The sequence below is a fragment of the Hypanus sabinus genome, chromosome 15, assembly GCF_030144855.1.
Source record: "Hypanus sabinus isolate sHypSab1 chromosome 15, sHypSab1.hap1, whole genome shotgun sequence".
In the NCBI taxonomy this organism is placed as follows: Eukaryota; Metazoa; Chordata; class Chondrichthyes; order Myliobatiformes; family Dasyatidae; genus Hypanus; species Hypanus sabinus.
The window spans coordinates 34459621-34478809 of record NC_082720.1 but is presented as its reverse complement, the minus strand read 5'-3'; the positions used below and the strand labels follow the sequence as shown (position 1 = coordinate 34478809).

General features: G+C 39.9%; 1 protein-coding gene across 2 annotated transcripts in view; it reads right to left on the bottom strand.

Annotated features, from left to right (window-relative positions):
- Positions 1-18350, bottom strand: part of sh3pxd2b (SH3 and PX domains 2B) — a 283763-nt gene extending 265413 nt beyond the window's left edge. For both annotated transcript variants that reach the window (XM_059990197.1, XM_059990198.1), the window contains exons 1-2: positions 18059-18350; positions 5057-5137 (exon numbers count right to left, since the gene is read on the bottom strand). In XM_059990197.1, coding sequence (XP_059846180.1) covers positions 5057-5137; positions 18059-18130 — 153 coding nt within the window. In that variant the 5' untranslated portion in view covers positions 18131-18350. The remainder of the gene's footprint in view (positions 1-5056; positions 5138-18058) is intronic.
- Positions 18351-19189: the final 839 nt, after the last annotated feature.

The window sequence follows — 19189 nt, the reverse complement described above, 5'->3', positions numbered from 1 at the left end:
GGTGAACTCATATAAACCACAGGTATTTAGTATGCGGCCCAGATGGGGTAACTGGCTGAGTACCAAACACCAATGTTGATCAACTGGCTGGAGTGTCCACTGAAATCTTTAACCACTCGCTTTAGCAGTCTGAGGTACCCAACTGTTTCAAGGAGGCTTCAACACCGGTGCCTAAGAAGAACACGGTGACCTGGCTCAATGACTTTCACCCAGTAGCACTTACATTCAGAGTGATAAAGTGTTTTGAGAGATTGGTGATGAAACGTATCAAGTCCTGCCTGAGAAGCGCCTTGGATCTGCTCCAATTTGTCTAGTGGCACAACAGGTCCACAGCAGATGCTATCTCATTGGCTTTTTACTCAACACTGGGACATCTAGTCAGTAAAGATGGGTACATCAGGATGTTCTTTATTGAGAACAGCTCAGCTTTCAATACCGTCATCTCCTCAAAACTAATCAATAAGCTCCCAGACCCTGTCCTCACTACCTCCTTGTGCTACTGGATCCTCGATTTGCTCACTTGCAGACCCCAGTCAGTTCGGATTGGCATCAACATCTCCTCCAGCGTCTCCATCAGCACAGGTGTACCACAAGGCTGTGTGTTTAGCTCCCTGCTCTACCTGCTTTACACTTATGACTGTGTCTAATGTCTAATTATGTTTGTAGAACACATCACTGTTGTAGGCTGAATCAAAGGTGGTAAGAAAGCAGCAGAGAGAAGAGAGACCAAGGAGCTGATTATTGACTTCAAGAGAAGGAAACTGGAGGTCCATGAGCCAGTCCTCATTGGGGCATCCAAGGTCAGCAGCTTTACATTCCTTGGTGTTATCATTTCAGAGGATCTACCTGGGGATGAGCATGTATAGTAAGTGTTTTTATGAAGAAAGCATGACAGCATCTCTACTTCCTTAGAAGTTTAAGAATATTCAGCATGACATCTAAAACTTTGACAACCTTCTATTGATCTGTGGCAAAACTATATTGACAAGCTGCATCACAGCCTAGTATAGAAAAACTAATGCCCTTGAGCGAAAAAAAATCCTACAAAAAGTCGTGGGTACAGACCAGTCCATCGTGGGTAAAGCCATCCCCACCATTCCATCACTGAGACGATCTGCATGGCGCGTTGTTGCAGGAAAGCAGCATCAATCATCAGGGACGCCCACTACCCAGGTCTGTCCTCTTCTCACTCATGCCATCAGGAAGAAATTACAAAAGCCCCAGGACTCACATCACCAGGTTTAGGAACAGTTATCACCCCAAAACCATCAGGCTCAAATCAGAGGGGATAATTTCTCCTGCTCCATCACTGAACTGTTCCCACAACTTTTGGACTTACTTTCAAGGACTTTATTTCGCATTCTTGATACTTATTGCCCATCTATTATTATTTTTTCTCTATTTTTGTATTTGTACCTTTTTTGTCTTTTGCACACTTGCTTGCCCTGTTAATGCAGTCTTTCATCAATTCTACTCTAGTTACTGGATTTATTGAGCATGTCTGTAAGAAAATAAATCCCAGTATTGTTTATGGTGACATATATGTACTTTGACAATAAATTTACTTTGAACTTTGAAATTAGTTATGTTTGATAATCCCAGACCATTAGAATAATGCAACAAATACATTTAAGCCTAACATTCTACATTACCAGATGGTAAGTAAATTCTAATACAGGAGATGTAACGTCTCCAAAGGATGGTTCTCAGATCAATTGCAGCAGCATGTCACTCAGGTCAGCTCAGGAAGGTAGATCAATTGGTTGGATGACAGTTAGATTTAATCACCCTCCATTCAAGTTTAACTCATCAGGTAGAAATCTACCCGACAGCAATGTTTAAATCCTGTTCAATTTATTGCAAGAAAGTGTGAAAAATCAATTTCAGATTTGCCTGCTCAATTCTCATGCTTATTTTAAAAAAACATGGCAAGACGCAACATTATCCAGTGGTTTTCATGATGTAAAGGAATTCAGAATCAGAATTGGGTTTATTATCACCGGCATGTGACATGAAATTTGTTAATTTTGCAGCAGCAGTACAATGCAATACATAATATAGAAGAAAAAAATGATAATAAACAAATAACTAAATCAATTACAGTTTACGTGTATTGAATAGATTAAAAATTGTGCAAAAAACAGAAATACTATATATTAAAAAAGTGAGGTAGCATCCAAGGGCTCAGTGTCCATTTAGGAATCAGATGGCAGAGGGGAAGAAGCTGTTCCTGAATCACTTAGTGTGTGCCTTCAGGCTTCTGCACCTCCTACCCCACAGCAACAGCGAGAAAAGAGCATACCCTGCCTGCTGGGGGTCCTTAATAATGGACACTGCCTTTCTGAAACACCGCTCCTTGAAGATGTCCTGGCTCAACACTGATTTCATCGCTATATCACAAACCTGGAAAAGTTCGTGCTTCTAAAACAAAAATTAGCATGTGGATTCCAGCAAAGCTAAAAAGAATTGGCAAGGCATTGTGATCAAAAATAGATGATAACAGTAAGTAATCTGAATTACTAGGATGACAAAAACAGGGCAAACACTAGCCTAGATTGAAAACAAGAGCCTGCATCGCCTGCGGTGTCAATTTACACCTTTTGTCTCATTTGACCTACTGAGCTCTTCCCTCGTTTTGTTTATTGTTTTAGATTCCAGTAGCCACCATGTCTTTTGTCTTCATATTGGCATTGACTGTCTGTTTATTAATCAATCTAATGCTGCATCATTGACAAACAAAATGGTCACATGTGAATCAACAGAATAATATCCAATGCCCGCCAAAAAGAACAAAAATCATTATGTTTTCTCCATTCAAATATTTGCATAAAATTATACACCCAGACCTTTAAATATGTACCTAGAACTTAGGTGGAGATCTGCTATATCCATCTTCTTGTTTACTTACATACTCAGAATGAATGAAATGCTAGTTACGTATAGCTGAATAAAGAATCCTCAAGCAGTCAATTATTGTATTCACCAAAGCAATTATTTTCATTTGCAATAGTTGATAATGAATTAGAAGCCTGATTCACATCACCTGATTCTTATTTCTGCTGACCAAGGTTAAAGGAAAGCCTGCCAGTTCTCCATCTAACTTCATATTTTAGCAAAAAGTTGAAACCTACCCCAATGTAATTTAAAATGACTGCTTCGCTAAAGCTAGTAAATAATTAACATGTTGTGTTTGAGATGCACTGTCATCACTATTGCATATTCAAAATTGAATTCTACACTTTTAAATGCATCTTCAATCCTTTCTATTGCCTACTCAATTTTATCCATTCATCTGAATACACAAATTGTCATCTAATATGTTATTAATGAATGCTAATCCCTCTATTTATGAGAAAAGATGTATGGGGTTAGCAGGCACTGGGAGGAGAGGAAAGGGCTGTTGGAGGCAGCCAAGCTAATGTATTGTATCTTGCAGATTATCAGTGCCACAGCACACATATTGCCCGATGATGGACAGAACAGATACAGTACAAGTGGACAAGATGATCTCCTCATATTTGGCTAATATTGACCATCTTGATCATTGTGATGCAATGAAGAAGTCAATGATTGACAAAAACCTGCCCTTGTTTAGATATAAAAAAACTTATACACTGCATTGCTACCAACATATATTAAAATATCTATGACTGTTCATGGATAAAATACGTTGATTGTTTTTGAAGAGGTTTTAATCTGTTTTTTAATACATCTATGTTTGCAAATGAAATGCAAAGATTAAGGGAAGGGGTGAGAGAGGAAAGAGATCTTAATCACTGTCTTTGATTTCCTATGTTTTAAGGGCATAAGATTGGGAAGTTACAAATTTAACTCCTTCATTCTGAAATTAAGAGTAACAGAAAATAGGAAACAACAGACCATTTTGATTAACATCGGTCCTCAGGAAAATGTTAGAAACCATTAATAACTTTATGTTTAAAAAATCAATATACTGTAATCAGGCAATGGCAATACTATATTGTGAGAAAGAAATCACATTTGAACAATTTATTAGAGTTTTTTGGAAAAAATAACATGTATGATGGATAAAGGGTAACCGATATCTGCAACAGGTTTTACAGAATGCATCTGATAAGGAGCCATACCAGAGATTAATGCAGAAAATATCTGATGTAGTTTGGCCTAAAAAATGTTAAAAATTCCTTTGTTCCTGAGTTCAATTTAAACTATTCTGTGGCAAGTCAATTTAGGACAAAGCAACGTCCCTCATTAAGGACCCACATCAACCAGGAAACGTCTGTTCTCATTGCTACCATCAGGAAGGAGGTACAGAAACCTGAAGCTACACACTCAGCGATTCAAAGACAGCTTCTTCCCCTCTGCCATTGATTTCTGAATGGACATTGAACTCATAAACACTATCTCACTACTTTTTTATTCCTATTTTTACACTAATTATTTAACTACTTTATATACATGAATATAGACTGCAATTTTCAGGGTTTTTTCTATTATTACACTTCACATTGTACTGCTGCCGAAAAGGCAACAAATTACACAACCTATGTCGGTGATATTAAACTTGATTCTGAAAAGCCAAATCTAGAAGCACAACTTTAGCATTCATGACAAAGGAATTCAACGCATTGACTTAAGTTAGTTCAAGAAAAATGTATTTGTTTTAATGAAATCATTGATTTTTTAATTAAGTTGTATATTCTAATCTGTTAATTCAACTTCCATATAATTTAACTTTTTAAATAAACCAACTTTTGACCGGCATTCTGCGTTTAGTTGTGTCATGTTCTTCAACCGTTTGGAGAGATCAGGAGAACAGGAGACAAGCTGTACAATGTGTGTGAGCTCCCCCATTGATAGACAGGCTCACTGTACACTCTGTCCCTAACGCTAAGTCACTGATCAGGATGCTGGAGGGTAACATTTGTTGAGCAAGAGGGAAGAGTGAATTATTTCAATTGTACATGCACCCAAAGTTCTTCTGCACACCAAGTCACAGAACTAAAGTTGGTCAGAAACAACCAAGATAAAGGGTAGTGTTTTTTTTACAATTCTACAGGTGTGATTCAAGACTTACTTGCAGATTGAAGAACCTGCTGTAGCGTCTGTAGATGACTTCTGTGGAACCATTTGACCATGTGACTTGAATTATGTAAACCTGAAAGGAAATGAAGTAGATCAGAAATTTTGTCATAGACAGACTGTAATTTATTTCAGCAACCAACCAAGTCTAGTTTAAACATAGTATGTATTATACAACTAGTCACGAATACAATTGTAAACATAGCTGAGTCATATCCTCAAAGTTATGGTATCTGTTGGGTGTTTAGAGAGAAGAATTGATTGTGGATCCAGGAAGGGTAAGACAAAGGCATGCACACCAGTCCTCATTGAGAGATCAGCTGTGAAAGGTGTGAGCAATTTCAGGTTCCTGGGTGTCAACATCTCTAAGCATCTATCCTATGCCAATTATATTGATGCAATGACAAAGAAGGCATGATAACGGCTATATTTCATTAGGAGTTTGAGGAGATTTGGTGTGTTAGCAAAGACTCTGGCAAAATTCTGCAGATGTACTATGGAGAGCATTCTGACCGACCATCATCAACTGGTTTTGGGGGGATGGCACTGCACAGGATTGAAATAAACTGGAGGAAGTTGTCAACAGTCAGCTCCATCATGAGCGCTAGCATCCCAGCATCCAGGACATCTTCAAGGAGCGATGCCTCAGAAAAGACCCATCATTGAGGACTCCATCACCCAGGACATTCCCTGTTCTCACTGCAACCAGTGGGGAGGAGGTACAAGAGCCTGAAGCACACACGCAATAATTCAGGAACAGCTTTTTCCCCTCTGCTGTCCGATTTTGGAATGAACAGTAAATCCCACGAAAACTACCTCACTACTTTACCTCTTTTTGCACTATTTATTTCATTTAACTTTTTAAATATATCTATATACTTACTGTAATTTAGCTTTTCATTATGTATTGCAATATACTGCTGTCTTATAACAATAAATTTCACGACATATGTCAGTGATATTAACCCTGATCTGATTCTGATTCCTAAATAATCTGCCCAACTCCCTGCAAACACTAAACCTGCTCTTTATATCATACCACACCAAGAGTTTAAGGAATGGGGCCAAGATTCCTCAGGCAGCATATTGTCCCTATCAATTTGTCAGTGTATCATCAGCAAGAACCTGAAACAACACTTCCAAAATACTCCATCCGTATTTGAATGGAGATGCAACATAAAGATTTTTACTCTTCATATATTTGAAGGATGTAAGTAATAAAGTCAATTCAATTAAATCAGAAACCTATTGACATCAAGCTTTAAACGTTTGTTGAAGCAACCCAGAGAAGAAGAAGTTCAAGGTGTATACTTTTGAACCTTTGAAGCATTGCCATCCTATAAAAAATGCAACATCCACCCAGCCCTTATACAATACCCCGACAGGGCACAAAACCAGAGGGAAAATCTCCATATTGCAGCTGGAAACCTAACACACAACAAACAGACTCACCAATCTTCTAGCAAACTAAGCCTGTTGGAGCTCCAACACTTGCAGCTGCATCTGGCTCTCTGAACCTACAGCAATCAATCCAGTTCAGTGCGATTCCATCAAAGCTTAGAGGAGAGGTTGCCGCTTTCCTACATCACAATTTTTAGTCTTCAACGGGATGTTTATAAAGCTTCCAAAGGGCAGACAATAAACTAGCTGACGTGTAGACGTAGCCTGCCTCTCTTCATCTCCATGCTTTCTCACAGGTCTTTAGCCACAATAACTACAGGCTGAGTTCAAAACCCATGGAAATAAACTTGAATTGCAGGGACAATATAAAAAAAGGAACGAGATGTAACCAATCCTAGGTTTTTATTCCAACTCACCAAGGTCAGTACCTCCAGGAAAATAGGTGTGATCTTCTGTGTATAATTTTAAAATGTCAGCACCACAACATTATACTTTATGAGGAATCGATAATGGAGCACCTCCTGAAACAACAGTCCAACTCTACCTAAAATGTGTGAATCAATCAGGGACTAAGCAGAGAGTTTACATGTTGATTCAGTTACTTCTGAACACATAATGACCCCCAAGACAAATAGCCAGGGGAAAACTAATTTCCATTAACCATGAATAGACAGCCTAGTACTCACAACAACTTGTTGGGTTAATTAGCAGCTGAGGAAGTAATTAAAAGTCTTGAGTAAATATAGTAAGCAGGTTTGCAGACATGTATCTCCCAAGTCTGGCTACGAACATCCTGCTGCTATACACAGATACTGCTTGTTCTTGGTGGGCTTTGAAGTACACTGTTCTTTCATTCTTTATATTGGGTGCTCCCAAAACATCAATTGCATGAATGTTGTGAACTACAGACTGTTGGGCACTTAGCAATACACTTCAGAAGGAAGATTTGTTAATTAAAGCACACTGTTGTATGGCAGAACAGTCTTGAGAATTTCATTACTGAAGGAGTCCATCAGCTGACAAAAAGAATTAAAATTTATAGTTAAAACGTCAAATGCTATGGCAGATCACCTTGCAATAATCAATATAATTATTCATGAAAATCAATTCTCAGCTTTAAGTACAAATTAAACTCAATACTGTCTAATGGATTTCCTGCTTGTGCTAATTTTGCATTTCTCCAAGGAACTGAAAAAATAGACTGACCAATAGAGTGTCTCATCCTCAAAATATTCTGACCAATAGAGCATCCACAGGCAGTGAAATCAGAAAACCTGGGACTTCTGAAACCTCTGCCACATCCACTCAGCTTCCAATAAAGGAGGTAGTAACTACGCACTGCAATTCTGCAGTCTATGGATAAAATATGAACCCCTGTCTGACTTTGACAATAGCTCCCACTGCCTAACAGGGGATGTGCTGGCCAGTCGCCAACCCTCCACTCTGAGCAGATGCCTTCTTTTCTTGGAGTAGAAACAGGGTCAGGGTGTATACTGTATACATTTCTCTCATATTAAATGTAGCTATTGAAGACAAAACATCATCCTGCCTCATACATAAGCTCATCATCAAGGTGCAAAAGCTAGCCTGCTTGTGTAGATGCCTTTGGGTGACAGAAGAAACTTGGAAACACAAGAGATGCTGCAGATGCTAGAAACCTGGTGCAACACATATAAAAAATTTTGGAGGAACTTAGCAGGTCAGGCAACATCTGTGGGGGAGAAATTGACAGCTGATGTTTCAAGCTCAGACCCTGTGGACAGTTTACTTTCGTCCACAGATGTTGCCGAGTTCCTCCAGATTTTTGTGCATGTTGCTGAAGAAAATTGGAATCACAATGCAGGCCCCCTTGAAATTAATTTTTGTATCTCTTGAAATTATAGTTGAGCAACGTTAGCACTGGAAACCAAGCAGTTGCTTTCATTTGTGGCACAGGATGTGATGTAGACTTTGGTTCAGTCAACAGCATTCTTGTCTGAGTCAGAAGGCTACAAGTTCAAATTCTATTCCAGACAAGAGCATGAAGAGCTGAGACTTCAATGTTGTATCATAAGAGTGCTACATTGGGTGAGGGGAAGACAAACCAAGGTCTTCTCTGCTATTTTGACATCAGTGGTGGGTAAATTAATGGAAAGTATTCTCAGTTTGACATCAGTGGTGGGTAAATTAATGGAAAGTATTCTTAGAGATAGTATTTATAATTATCTGGATAGACGGGATCTGATTAGAAGTAGCCAGCATGGATTTGTGCGTGGGAGGTCATGTTTGACAAACCTTATTGAATTTTTTGAAGAAGTTACGAGGAATGTTGACGAGGGTAAGGCAGTGGATGTAGTCTATATGGACTTCAGCAAAGCCTTTGACAAAGTTCCACATGGAAGGTTAGTTAAGAAGGTTCCGTCGTTAGGTATTAATGCTGGAGTAATAAAATGGATTCAACAGTGGCTAGATGGGAGATGCCAGAGAGTAGTGCTGGATAATTGTTTATCAGGATGGAGGCCGGTGACTAGCGGGGTGCCTCAGGGATCTGTTTTGGGCCCAATGTTGTTTGTAATATACATAAATGATCTGGATGATGGGGTGGTAAATTGGATTAGTAAGTATGCCGATGATACTAAGGTAGGAGGTGTTGTGGATAATGAGGTGGATTTTCAAAGCTTGCAGGGAGATTTATGCCGGTTAGAAGAATGGGCTGAATGTTGGCAGATGGAGTTTAATGCTGAGCAGTGTGAGGTTCTACATTTTGGCAGGAATAATCCAAATAGAACATACAGAGTAAATGGTAGGGCATTGAGGAATGCAGAGGAACAGAGAGATCTAGGAATAACTGTGCATAGTTCCCTGAAAGTGGAGTCTCATGTAGATAGGGTGGTGAAGAGGTCTTTTGGAACGCTGGCCTTTATAAATCAAAGCATTGAGTACAGAAGTTGGGATGTAATGCTAAAGTTGTACAAGGCATTGGTAAGGCCAAATTTGGAATATTGTGTGCAGTTCTGGTCACCGAATTATAGGAAAGATAAATTAGAGAGAGTGCAGAGACGATTTACTAGGATGTTACCTGGGTTTCAGCAATTAAGTTACAGAGAAAGGTTGAACAAGTTAGGTCTCTATTCATTGGAGCGTAGAAGGTTGAGGGGGGGATTTGATCGAGGTATTTAAAATTTTGAGAGGGATAGATAGAGTTGACGTGAACAGGCTGTTTCCATTGAGAGTAGGGGAGATTCAAACTAGAGGACATGATTTGAGAGTTAGGGGGCAGAAGCTTAAGGGAAACACGAGGGGGTATTTCTTTACTCAAAGAGTGATAGCTGTGTGGAATGAGCTTCCTGTAGAAGTAGTAGAGGCCAGTTCAGTTGTGTCATTTAAGGTAAAATTGGATAGGTATATGGACAGGAAAGGAGTGGAGGGTTATGGGCTGAGTGCGGGTAGGTGGGACTAAGTGAGATTAAGGGTTCGGCACGGACTAGGAGGGCCAAGATGGCCTGTTTCCGTGCTGTGATTGTTATATGGTTATATGGTTATATTTTGACTGTATGCAAATAATCCATGATGGTTGGTTGGAAAAGGTCTTTCCCAGTAGCCTGATTAACTTGCATTTTCATAGATATGGAACTTCCAGTTTTATGGAACAGCCAGTTTTGGGAACTTCCTCTGCGCATATATTGTTTATATTGTTTCCTACTTAAAACAACAATGATTCTGCAAACAACCTTCATGACTACAAACTTGAGACTTCCAAAGGTTATAAATGAAGCTATATAAAAGTAAATTTTTTTCAAAGTGGGAAGTTAGGGTAGTGGCCCCAATATACTACAGGCAACCCTCAAGTTACAGGCATTCAGGTTACAAAAATTCACCCTTTGAGATTCACAAATTACTAACAAAATGTTTTGACATACAGAATGTGTTTCTCACAGAATTTGCATGCAAAACAGAAAATAAATCAACACGTTTAGTTTTGCAATTCTGTTTCTCAATGCGTGCACAGATGACTCCTTTCATGTCATGGAAAGTAATTGTCTACAGATGTAACTCCTTCCTCCCTATATTGCCAGGTGACACCTTACCTGTCACGGGCAAGGCATCTCAAAATGCACACAGATCATTAAAGGAAGCAAGTGCTCCAAATATGCTCACAGAACTCGTAGACTAATGCTCCGTTTAGCAATGTCTTGAAAGTGTGGCTTGAAACAAATGTCAAGAAAATATGAATGACAATGCAGCAGAGATTTTTCACAATCTGATGCCTTATACTGGCTTGACTAGAATGGCTACAATTCTAACCAAGCCTGTATATGGACCGGCCATATTCATTTAAGAATCCTTTGACCAGTGAGGAGTCTGTCTCCTAGTGTCTGACTCAGAAGCACATTCAGTCCTGGAATTCAAAAGGATTATTTCCAACACCCAGTTTCACCTTCACTTAGAAAGCCAAATATTCTGGCCTTGAAATTGAAGGCAAGTCACCTGGTTACTGCCAATATCACTACAGTCATGGGCTCACCACAGAGACCCAATGGGGGCTTGGTAGTGTGAGTGAGGGTAGATGAAGTGTGGACAATGAATGCCAAACCAGGATGCAGGAGTTGACTGGCCACTTCACCTTGTGCCAGTGAGTGTACCTTCAATACAGTCTAAGCTTCAGAGTAGGTATTTGTGAAAGGATGCTACTAAACATGATAATAGTAATGCTGTTTATGAAGCTCCAAATACACACGTTGCTCTCATTTGGTCTATTGTCAACTTGCTTTCATCCTAGATTTATTTCAATTATTCATTAAACTCAACATGTAGATTTAAACTCCATTCTGTAGTTATGATATGGGCATTAAATAATTCCATTTCCTGATAAATATCATGGTAGCACTGGAAACACATATACACACTTGTCTCAGATTGGACTTTGGCTAATTAAAGCAGGGAAAATAATATTGGTTTCTGCAGGCTGCATCGAAAGATGAATATTTATTTGCAGACTTTTTTTGTAGATAAATTTTGGAGTAAATTTACCCAAGCTATTTGCTCAAGTTGAACTATTTCAACAATTTACTGAAATATATTGAATGTCAAGCAGTATTTGTTCAGCCAATAAGAGTTACTCACCAATGAAAACAAAGGCTCATCCTTACAAACACAAAAACGCTTTCACTGTGATAATTGTTAATCCTGCATTTCCTAGTTGCTGTCACTGAAGATCAACTTATACAAATACAGAATCTCAGTTCTACAGATATCTGTCATTAGAAAATTTAACGATGTCATTTATTTTCATAAACAGTTCAGTTCTCGTTTTATCCATTCCTTTATTTCCCTATCTGCTCTTTCTTCTTGTGCTTAGATTGACAATGAATTTTATCAGTCCTTCTCTCCCCTATCTGGCTATCTATCCTTCACCAATTCATTAGCAAGAAACAGAGTTATTATTCCTGTTCAAATTGCCTGGAAAGCTTATTTCCCTCACTGAACTCATACTTCCACATTTCTAATGCAGCCTTAATGGCCGCACACAAATAGGCTACTCAGTAGCAGCCTTGGTCTTACTTAATGGTAGAAGGGGCTTGAAGAGCAAAACGGACTCCCAATAATCTCTTACTATCTTTCCTTTCCGTTAGTCCTGACGAAGGGTCTCGGCCCGAAACGTCGACAGCGCTTCTCCCTATAGATCAGGCATGGGCAAACTACGGCCCGCGGGCCATATGTGGCCCATTAAGCTTTTTAATCCGGCCCGCAGAACTTGATGAAATTATATTAATAAACCTTGTTAACATTTTTCCCCCGCAATTCTGGCATTTTCCCAATAGATGACGCACTCTATATACATTGACCTTTGTTGAGGTGCAGCATATTACTCCACATTTGCGCTTTACTCTTTGTTCGGCTCGACCTATTTGTGTGAACAGGCGTTCAGCGTCATGAACATCAACAAAGCCAGCCACAGATCCAAGTTAACTGACCAACACCTCAGATCCATCCTGAGAATCGCCACAACAAAGCTAAATCCAGACTTTGATGCGCTGGCTAAAAAGGGAGACCAACAACACTGTTCCCACTGAAATTAAAAATAAGTTTCTTCGTTGTGTTATGTAAAAAATGCATTTGAAAATATTTTTTTCAATAAGCCTTTCATGTTACATGTCATTTCTGTTAAGTGATGGACATGAGTAGTGCGCAGGTGCACATACGTTCTCAAAATAAAAAATGCGCTCCAGATCAAATAACGCGCTCCGCATACTAGCACGCTGTCCCTGTTCTGTCTTTGTGCTGGTCGTTGTTCGAGTTTTGGCACAGGGGACATTTGAGTAAGAAGGAGCAGGACAAGTAGACCTGCATCTCCTACTGTTTTTGAAATAAAGACAGTCAGGAGGAGAATGATGATGATAATATCTTGAAGGATAATATCAGTGTTTTAAAATAATAACTGTTACTATTAAAAAAAGCTGTATTTTATTCATTTAATTTTCAGTGTTTTAAAAGTCATTTCAATAAATAGCTAAATACCATGGGACTTCAAAGACAGATATTTTGTTGTAATGCATTTGTTCATTTTCAATTGAAATTAAAGCACGTTTTCTACGTATCCCATGATATTTTATTTTCTCTTATGAGGTGTATTACCAAAACACTCCGTCCATCTGCTCCTTGTCCGGCCCCCCTGTCAAATTTTAGAACACTTTGTGGCCCACAAGTCAAAAAGTTTGCCCACCCCTGCTATAGATGTTGCCTGGCCTGCTGTGTTCCACCAGCATTTTGTGTGTGTTGTTGTTTGAATTTCCAGCATCTGCAGATTTCCTCGTGTTTGCTCCCAATATCCTTATCTATTATTATAGTTCCTGAAGTAATTTCAGAAATGTTCAATTTTTAAAAAAATTTATGTTTATAAATACAAAAATAATCGGTATGTGTAGGAATTAGGAGAAGTTATTCATTGTTAGTCAAAATCAAATTCATTAAATTTACTGAGTGGCTGCAGGGATCAGGGCTGAGTCCGGTATAGTTTGATATACAGTAAGTATTAACGATTTGGATGAGGATAAAAGAGGTATGGTTCATAAATCTGCAGATGAGACCTACTGACCCCACTGGTGGTACAGTAAACAGCAAAAAAGGTTATCTGAGTAGCTACATCAAAAGTAAAAGATTGACAGATGGAACCAAACTCAGACAAATGATGTTTTTTGGGAAGTTGAACCAGACAGAAACTACACAGTGAATTGAATGACCAGGCTGTGGGAGTGTTGTAGAACGGTTACCTGAAAGTGTCACCACAGATCGACAGAGGGTGAAGGTGTACAAACATGCTTGCTTTCATTTGATGATGTACGGAGTATAAGAGTTGGGATTGCACTTGCAGCATTCTGTGCAAGTCTGGTTATATAGAACAAAGTGATTAAGCTGGAGATTGTGCAGAAGGAGATCCACAAGAACACTGCAGGATCAGGGAGAGACTGAAGATTAGGACTGTTTTCGCTAGAGTAAAGACATGAACGGCATAGATAAGGTAGATGGTCAGTTGTTTTCCCCAAAGTAGGATAGTCAACAACTAGTGGGAATAAGTTAAAGGTGAAAGGGACAGATTAAAGGGCCTACAAGGGACATGTTTTCACACAGAGAGTGGTGGTTATTTGTTGGCAGTTTCCAAAAGAAGTGATAGAGGCAAGTATACAACCTATAAATAAAACAATTGGACTGGCATCTGGATATGAACTGTTTGGACTCTACAGTTCAAGCAAATGTAATTAGCTCAGGTAGGCAACTTGGTTGGCATGAACGAGTTGGACAAAGGTCTCGTCTCTACGCTGTATGACTTTATAATCTGCTGTTCACGTCCTAATTTTAGGTAATTACAGCATCTTCTGCACCTGTGCTTATCTTGGTGCTCCCAGGAATTGAGGTGGACAAGTTGGTCCAGGATCTACCACCATTTCCCTTCCTACAGCAGGTAAGCAGGAAATGAAGCACAAGAATAAGGAGATCAGACACAAAGACGGGCTTTGCTGCATCTTTCTTTATTCTCTGAAGCAATTTTGACCCAACAGATGGAGTCATGTAATAAGTCTCTCTTTAACTCATCATCTAATGCAGAAGATCAACATGACATCTAAATTTATCCCTATCAATACACTGCCTTCAATACTCTTTAAGTCAATAGGAGGTTCTCGAGAGTGATCCCAGGAATGGAAGGCTTAACGAATGAGGAGAATTTGATTGCTCTGGGCCTGTATTTAATGGAGTTCAGAGGAATGGGAGGGGGGGGGGGGGATCTCATTAAAATCTACCAAATACCAAAAAGCAATGGACAGAGCAAATGTGGATGGAGATGTATGTCCATTAGGAGGATCTAGGATCTAAAGGCACATCCTCAAAATGAAAGAACAGAGATGAGGAAGAATTTCTTTAGCCAGAGCAGTGGTGAATCTATGAAATTCTTTGCCATAGGATAGGGGGCAGTGGAGGCCACATCATGGGGTGCATTTAAGGCAGTAATTGATAGACTTTTGGTTGGTGTAAGATTAAGGGTTACAGGGAGAAGACAGAAGAATGGAGTTGAAAATCAATCAGTCATGATTGAATGGCCTACTTCAGCTGCTATATCTTATGCAAAAGCATGTATCGGTATTGAACAATGTCCTTCAGTTATAAATGCAGCAGTAGAGAAACCCTCATTTCTCTTTCTCCCTCTCCTTCTCTCACACATACAAAACCTGGTCAGAAGGTCACTTTTATTGTACCTTCCTATTTACCAACCTTAACGAACCCTATAATAAACATTTTATAAGCCTCCAATTGCATAGATTCCATGAGTCAATGCTTTCAGCATGATGTCCTCATCAACAGTATAAAAAAGCAGCTTGAATACTCAATTTAGCTAAGACTTCAAGCTGCTTTTTAACTATTAGCTTTAAACCCTAAATTATATTAGTCATCCTAACTTGCCCCAAAAAATAAAATGAACTTCATTCAAAATACAAATATTGTTTCGCTCAGCTCATCACAGCATAGGTGGTTAACTGTGGTATCAAACAGCATATAATTCACATTCCTTCTATATATAAAGCTTATGTTCTATAACACATGCATGCATGACTTAAAATCATTAATGATTATTGAAAACTAACCGCAAAACCTTTGTATGTTTCTGAATATTTATACAAATCCATCCAAAGGTAAAAGTGCAAAATGCAATTTCTGCAAAGTATTAGAGGAGCCAGTCTCAATGTGGACAGGATCAAAGAAGCGATTGTGCACTTTAGAAGTTGCATGCTGCCCACTCCTCACTGCACGCTCTGTTGTGAAGAGTTCGGAGCACCAAGTTTCTGTGATCACACCTGCTCCCTTTGGTCAAAAACAGCACAGGAGTGTCTCCACCTTCTGAGGAGATTGACGCAAGTGAGCTTCCCCCTTCCCCCATTTTAACCATTTTTTTTATACAAGGGGTGATTGATAAGTTTGTAGCCTAAGGTAGAAGGAGTCAATTTTAGAAAACCTAGCACATTTAATTTTCTACGTAGTCCCCTCCTACATGAACACACTTAGTCCAGCGATCATGGAGCATGTGGCTCCCATCTTTGTAGAAGTCAGGGTCTTGGACCTCAGCAGGGCTGATTGATAAGTTCGTGGCCTTAGGTAGGAGGCGATGAGTTATTATACAGCTCTCGTCACATGCACGTGCAGTTCAACTCTGCGTTATTATGCAGAAAGTTTGAAATTAATAATTCTTGTGGTATTTCTGTTTCAGATAATTGAAAATTGTAAATAAGCACTGTCTGAGAAAATGGACAACATCGGCCTTCGTGTAGTCATCGGCTACCTCGGTCTCAAGGGCTTACCACCCAAGGAGGTCCACGAGATCGTGGGGAAGGGATCACTAGGGGACTCTGTTGAAAAATAAATGTGCTAGGTTTTCTGAAATTGACTCCGTCTACTTTAGGCCACGAACTTATCAATCACCCCTGGTAGAACACCACCAAGTGTCATGACCAGCTGCACCAAGGTCCGGTACGGGGATTGCAAGGCATCTGACCGCAAATCCCAACAAAGGATTGCAAGGTCTGTCGAGAGGATCATTGGGTCTCTCTTCTATCCATTGGACGAGAGATATTTATCAGGAGCGCTGTATCCGCTGATCCCTGCATCAGGTAGGAGGTACCGGAGCATTAGGACAAGAACTGTTAGGATGGAAAACAGCTCCATGCCCCAGGCATTAAGACTACTGAACTCCCTGACACCACCCAGATCTCATCATGTATGAAGCACCGGTAGCTTTGCACTGTTTACTTTTAACTTGTATTGTTTATGCAACGTATTATTTGATCATTTTGTTATGGTAACATTAATCTGTATGTTGTGTATGAGAGCTATATGTACTGCGTGCAACTTGGACCGTAGGAACGTCGTGTTGTTTGAATAACAGAAGTTGAATTTGAACCCTATTCACACAGAGAGACTTTCACCCGGACGCCCACTGAATGCATGCACTCGTCATGATACGGACTGGACAGAGCCCAGTCTGTCCTGAGTTCATCAATCTCACCGGAGACGCACAAAACTGCTCTCTGCTATTTGGCAATCCCTATTGTCAAGGTCTGCAAATGAGAGTAGAATTTGCCGATCCTCTAACTGAAAAATTCAGTAGCTACACTTCGAATAATGAACTGAAGAAATACCTAAAAACTACTGACTCCTGTGGAATAGATATCCGGCATAAATCGTCGCCAACAAAAAAAAAACGACCAGAAGAGAAAGTCGTGGATAACCAATGACAATAACCTCATGTAAAAAAGCGACGTGATCGCTACATACTCTGAATTTCACACCAGGAGCTCGCCTCTCCATACTCCATAAAAAAAAAGAGTTGTTAAGATGAAAATCCATTTCCATTTGTTCTAAACTCTACAAGTTAGATTTCCGAAGCTGCATTTGACTAGTGGTTCCGGCATTAAAACTGCATTCGGGGCCGAAGTATCACTGAAACCAAACTGCCCCCAGTATTTCGGAGTGGTATTAACCAGCCGAGCCCTCCCTACATCAAAATCTAACCCGAGGCTTGTGTTCTAAGGAAATCCAATCTACCCCTGTTTACGTAAATTCATCGATCTAACTTGACAATACATTCAATGGGCCAAGTGGCAGACTTCCTCCTTCTGAAACATTACTCTGCGCTGAGAAGGTTTCCATGACTGGAAGTGTTTTCTTTCTAACTACAAGCCTCTCCATTTCCACCCACAGGTATTCCCCCCCCCCCCCCGGATTTATGAAACCAACACTATGTGGCTTGAAGGAAGCATTCCCCGAGAGATTTCTGTGCACGTACACTGTGCAAATCCTGAAGTTTATTCCGCTTATAGCTGGCGTGATCAGTAAATTAGGTAAAATAATTGCAAAATCCAAGGAACAAAGTTGAACTGATCTGGTCTAACGGATACAACTCACAGGGCAGCATTCTGATACTTTAATCTAACATGTTAAATCGTAAATTATCACCCAAATTACCATATTTGTCCCAAAACTTTAACAGCAATGTCCTCCCCACTCCCAAGAAAATTCAGAGCGATAGTTCGTTATTCTCGAGAATTGCAAACACAGCAGCCTCACATACATAATGTTTATTCGGGATCCGTCTTTTCTGCACGTCTTGCACCTTCACGTCGACAATGGTTGGCCGAGGCATGATGCGAACCGCTGCAATCCGACCTAAACTCTCGCCGTGAAATCCCAGAGCCGCAGCCGGCTGCAATCGCTGCTGCACTTCGGCGATTCCTCATCCGCCGCGCTCACTTGCCAGCCCTGCTCCTCTCTCACACTCACGTCCCCGCTGCCATCAGCTTCACTGTTTTGTTTCCACAAAGACCGACTATAAGCTTTCCCAGAGAACTCCGGCAGGAGAGAGCCAGCAGCAGAACCCGCCCACAAACCCAGCCCCTATCACGTTTAAAGGACGCTTGCACTTGGTGGGCTGCCTCTACGGCTTGTTTAACGTGATTACCGAAATCAATAACTTTCTCCAATTAAGTACTTTTCTGGAAAAGATAATAACTGCTTATAAAAACAACTTGTAAATTCTATCAAAATAATTCATTGAATGAGTATGCCTTTTCCATGAAAGATTCTAAAAGAGCCAAGAATTTGAAATATTGATTATTCATTCGATCCATAAATGCTGCCGACCGGCTAACTTCCTCCAGCATTTCGTGTTTGCTGAACTAGAAACCACCGACTTTGCTCCTCTCTGCAGATGTTGCCTAGCCTTCTATGTGTCTCCAGCATGTTAGAAATGCAGCATTTTGCTTTTGTAGATTGTATCTGGAATAAACAACAGGTTGCTCCCCTGGAATTTTAATCACCAGATTTTCCACTTGCAATCACCCTTATGGTCAAATATCCTGGTTTCTCTTTCCAATATTTTTGTAACACAGAATTGAAATCTTTGAAGGTAAATGAAAGAACTTGTCCAGTCTGGGGAAGCACTGAAGACTGGTGTTCTGGAACCAGGTCTGCATTAGATAAGCTGTTCCACTGTATATCCAGCACTGGAAAAAAGAATCATTAAGACCTCAAGACGTCGGAACAGAACTAGGCCTTTTGGGCCATTGAGTCTGCTCCACCATTCTATCATAGTTGATCTATTATCCCCCCCAACCCCATTCTCCTGCCATCTTCCACTTACTTTTGTCACCATTACTTGTCAAGATCATATCAACCTCCACTTTAAATATACTCACCCTGCACA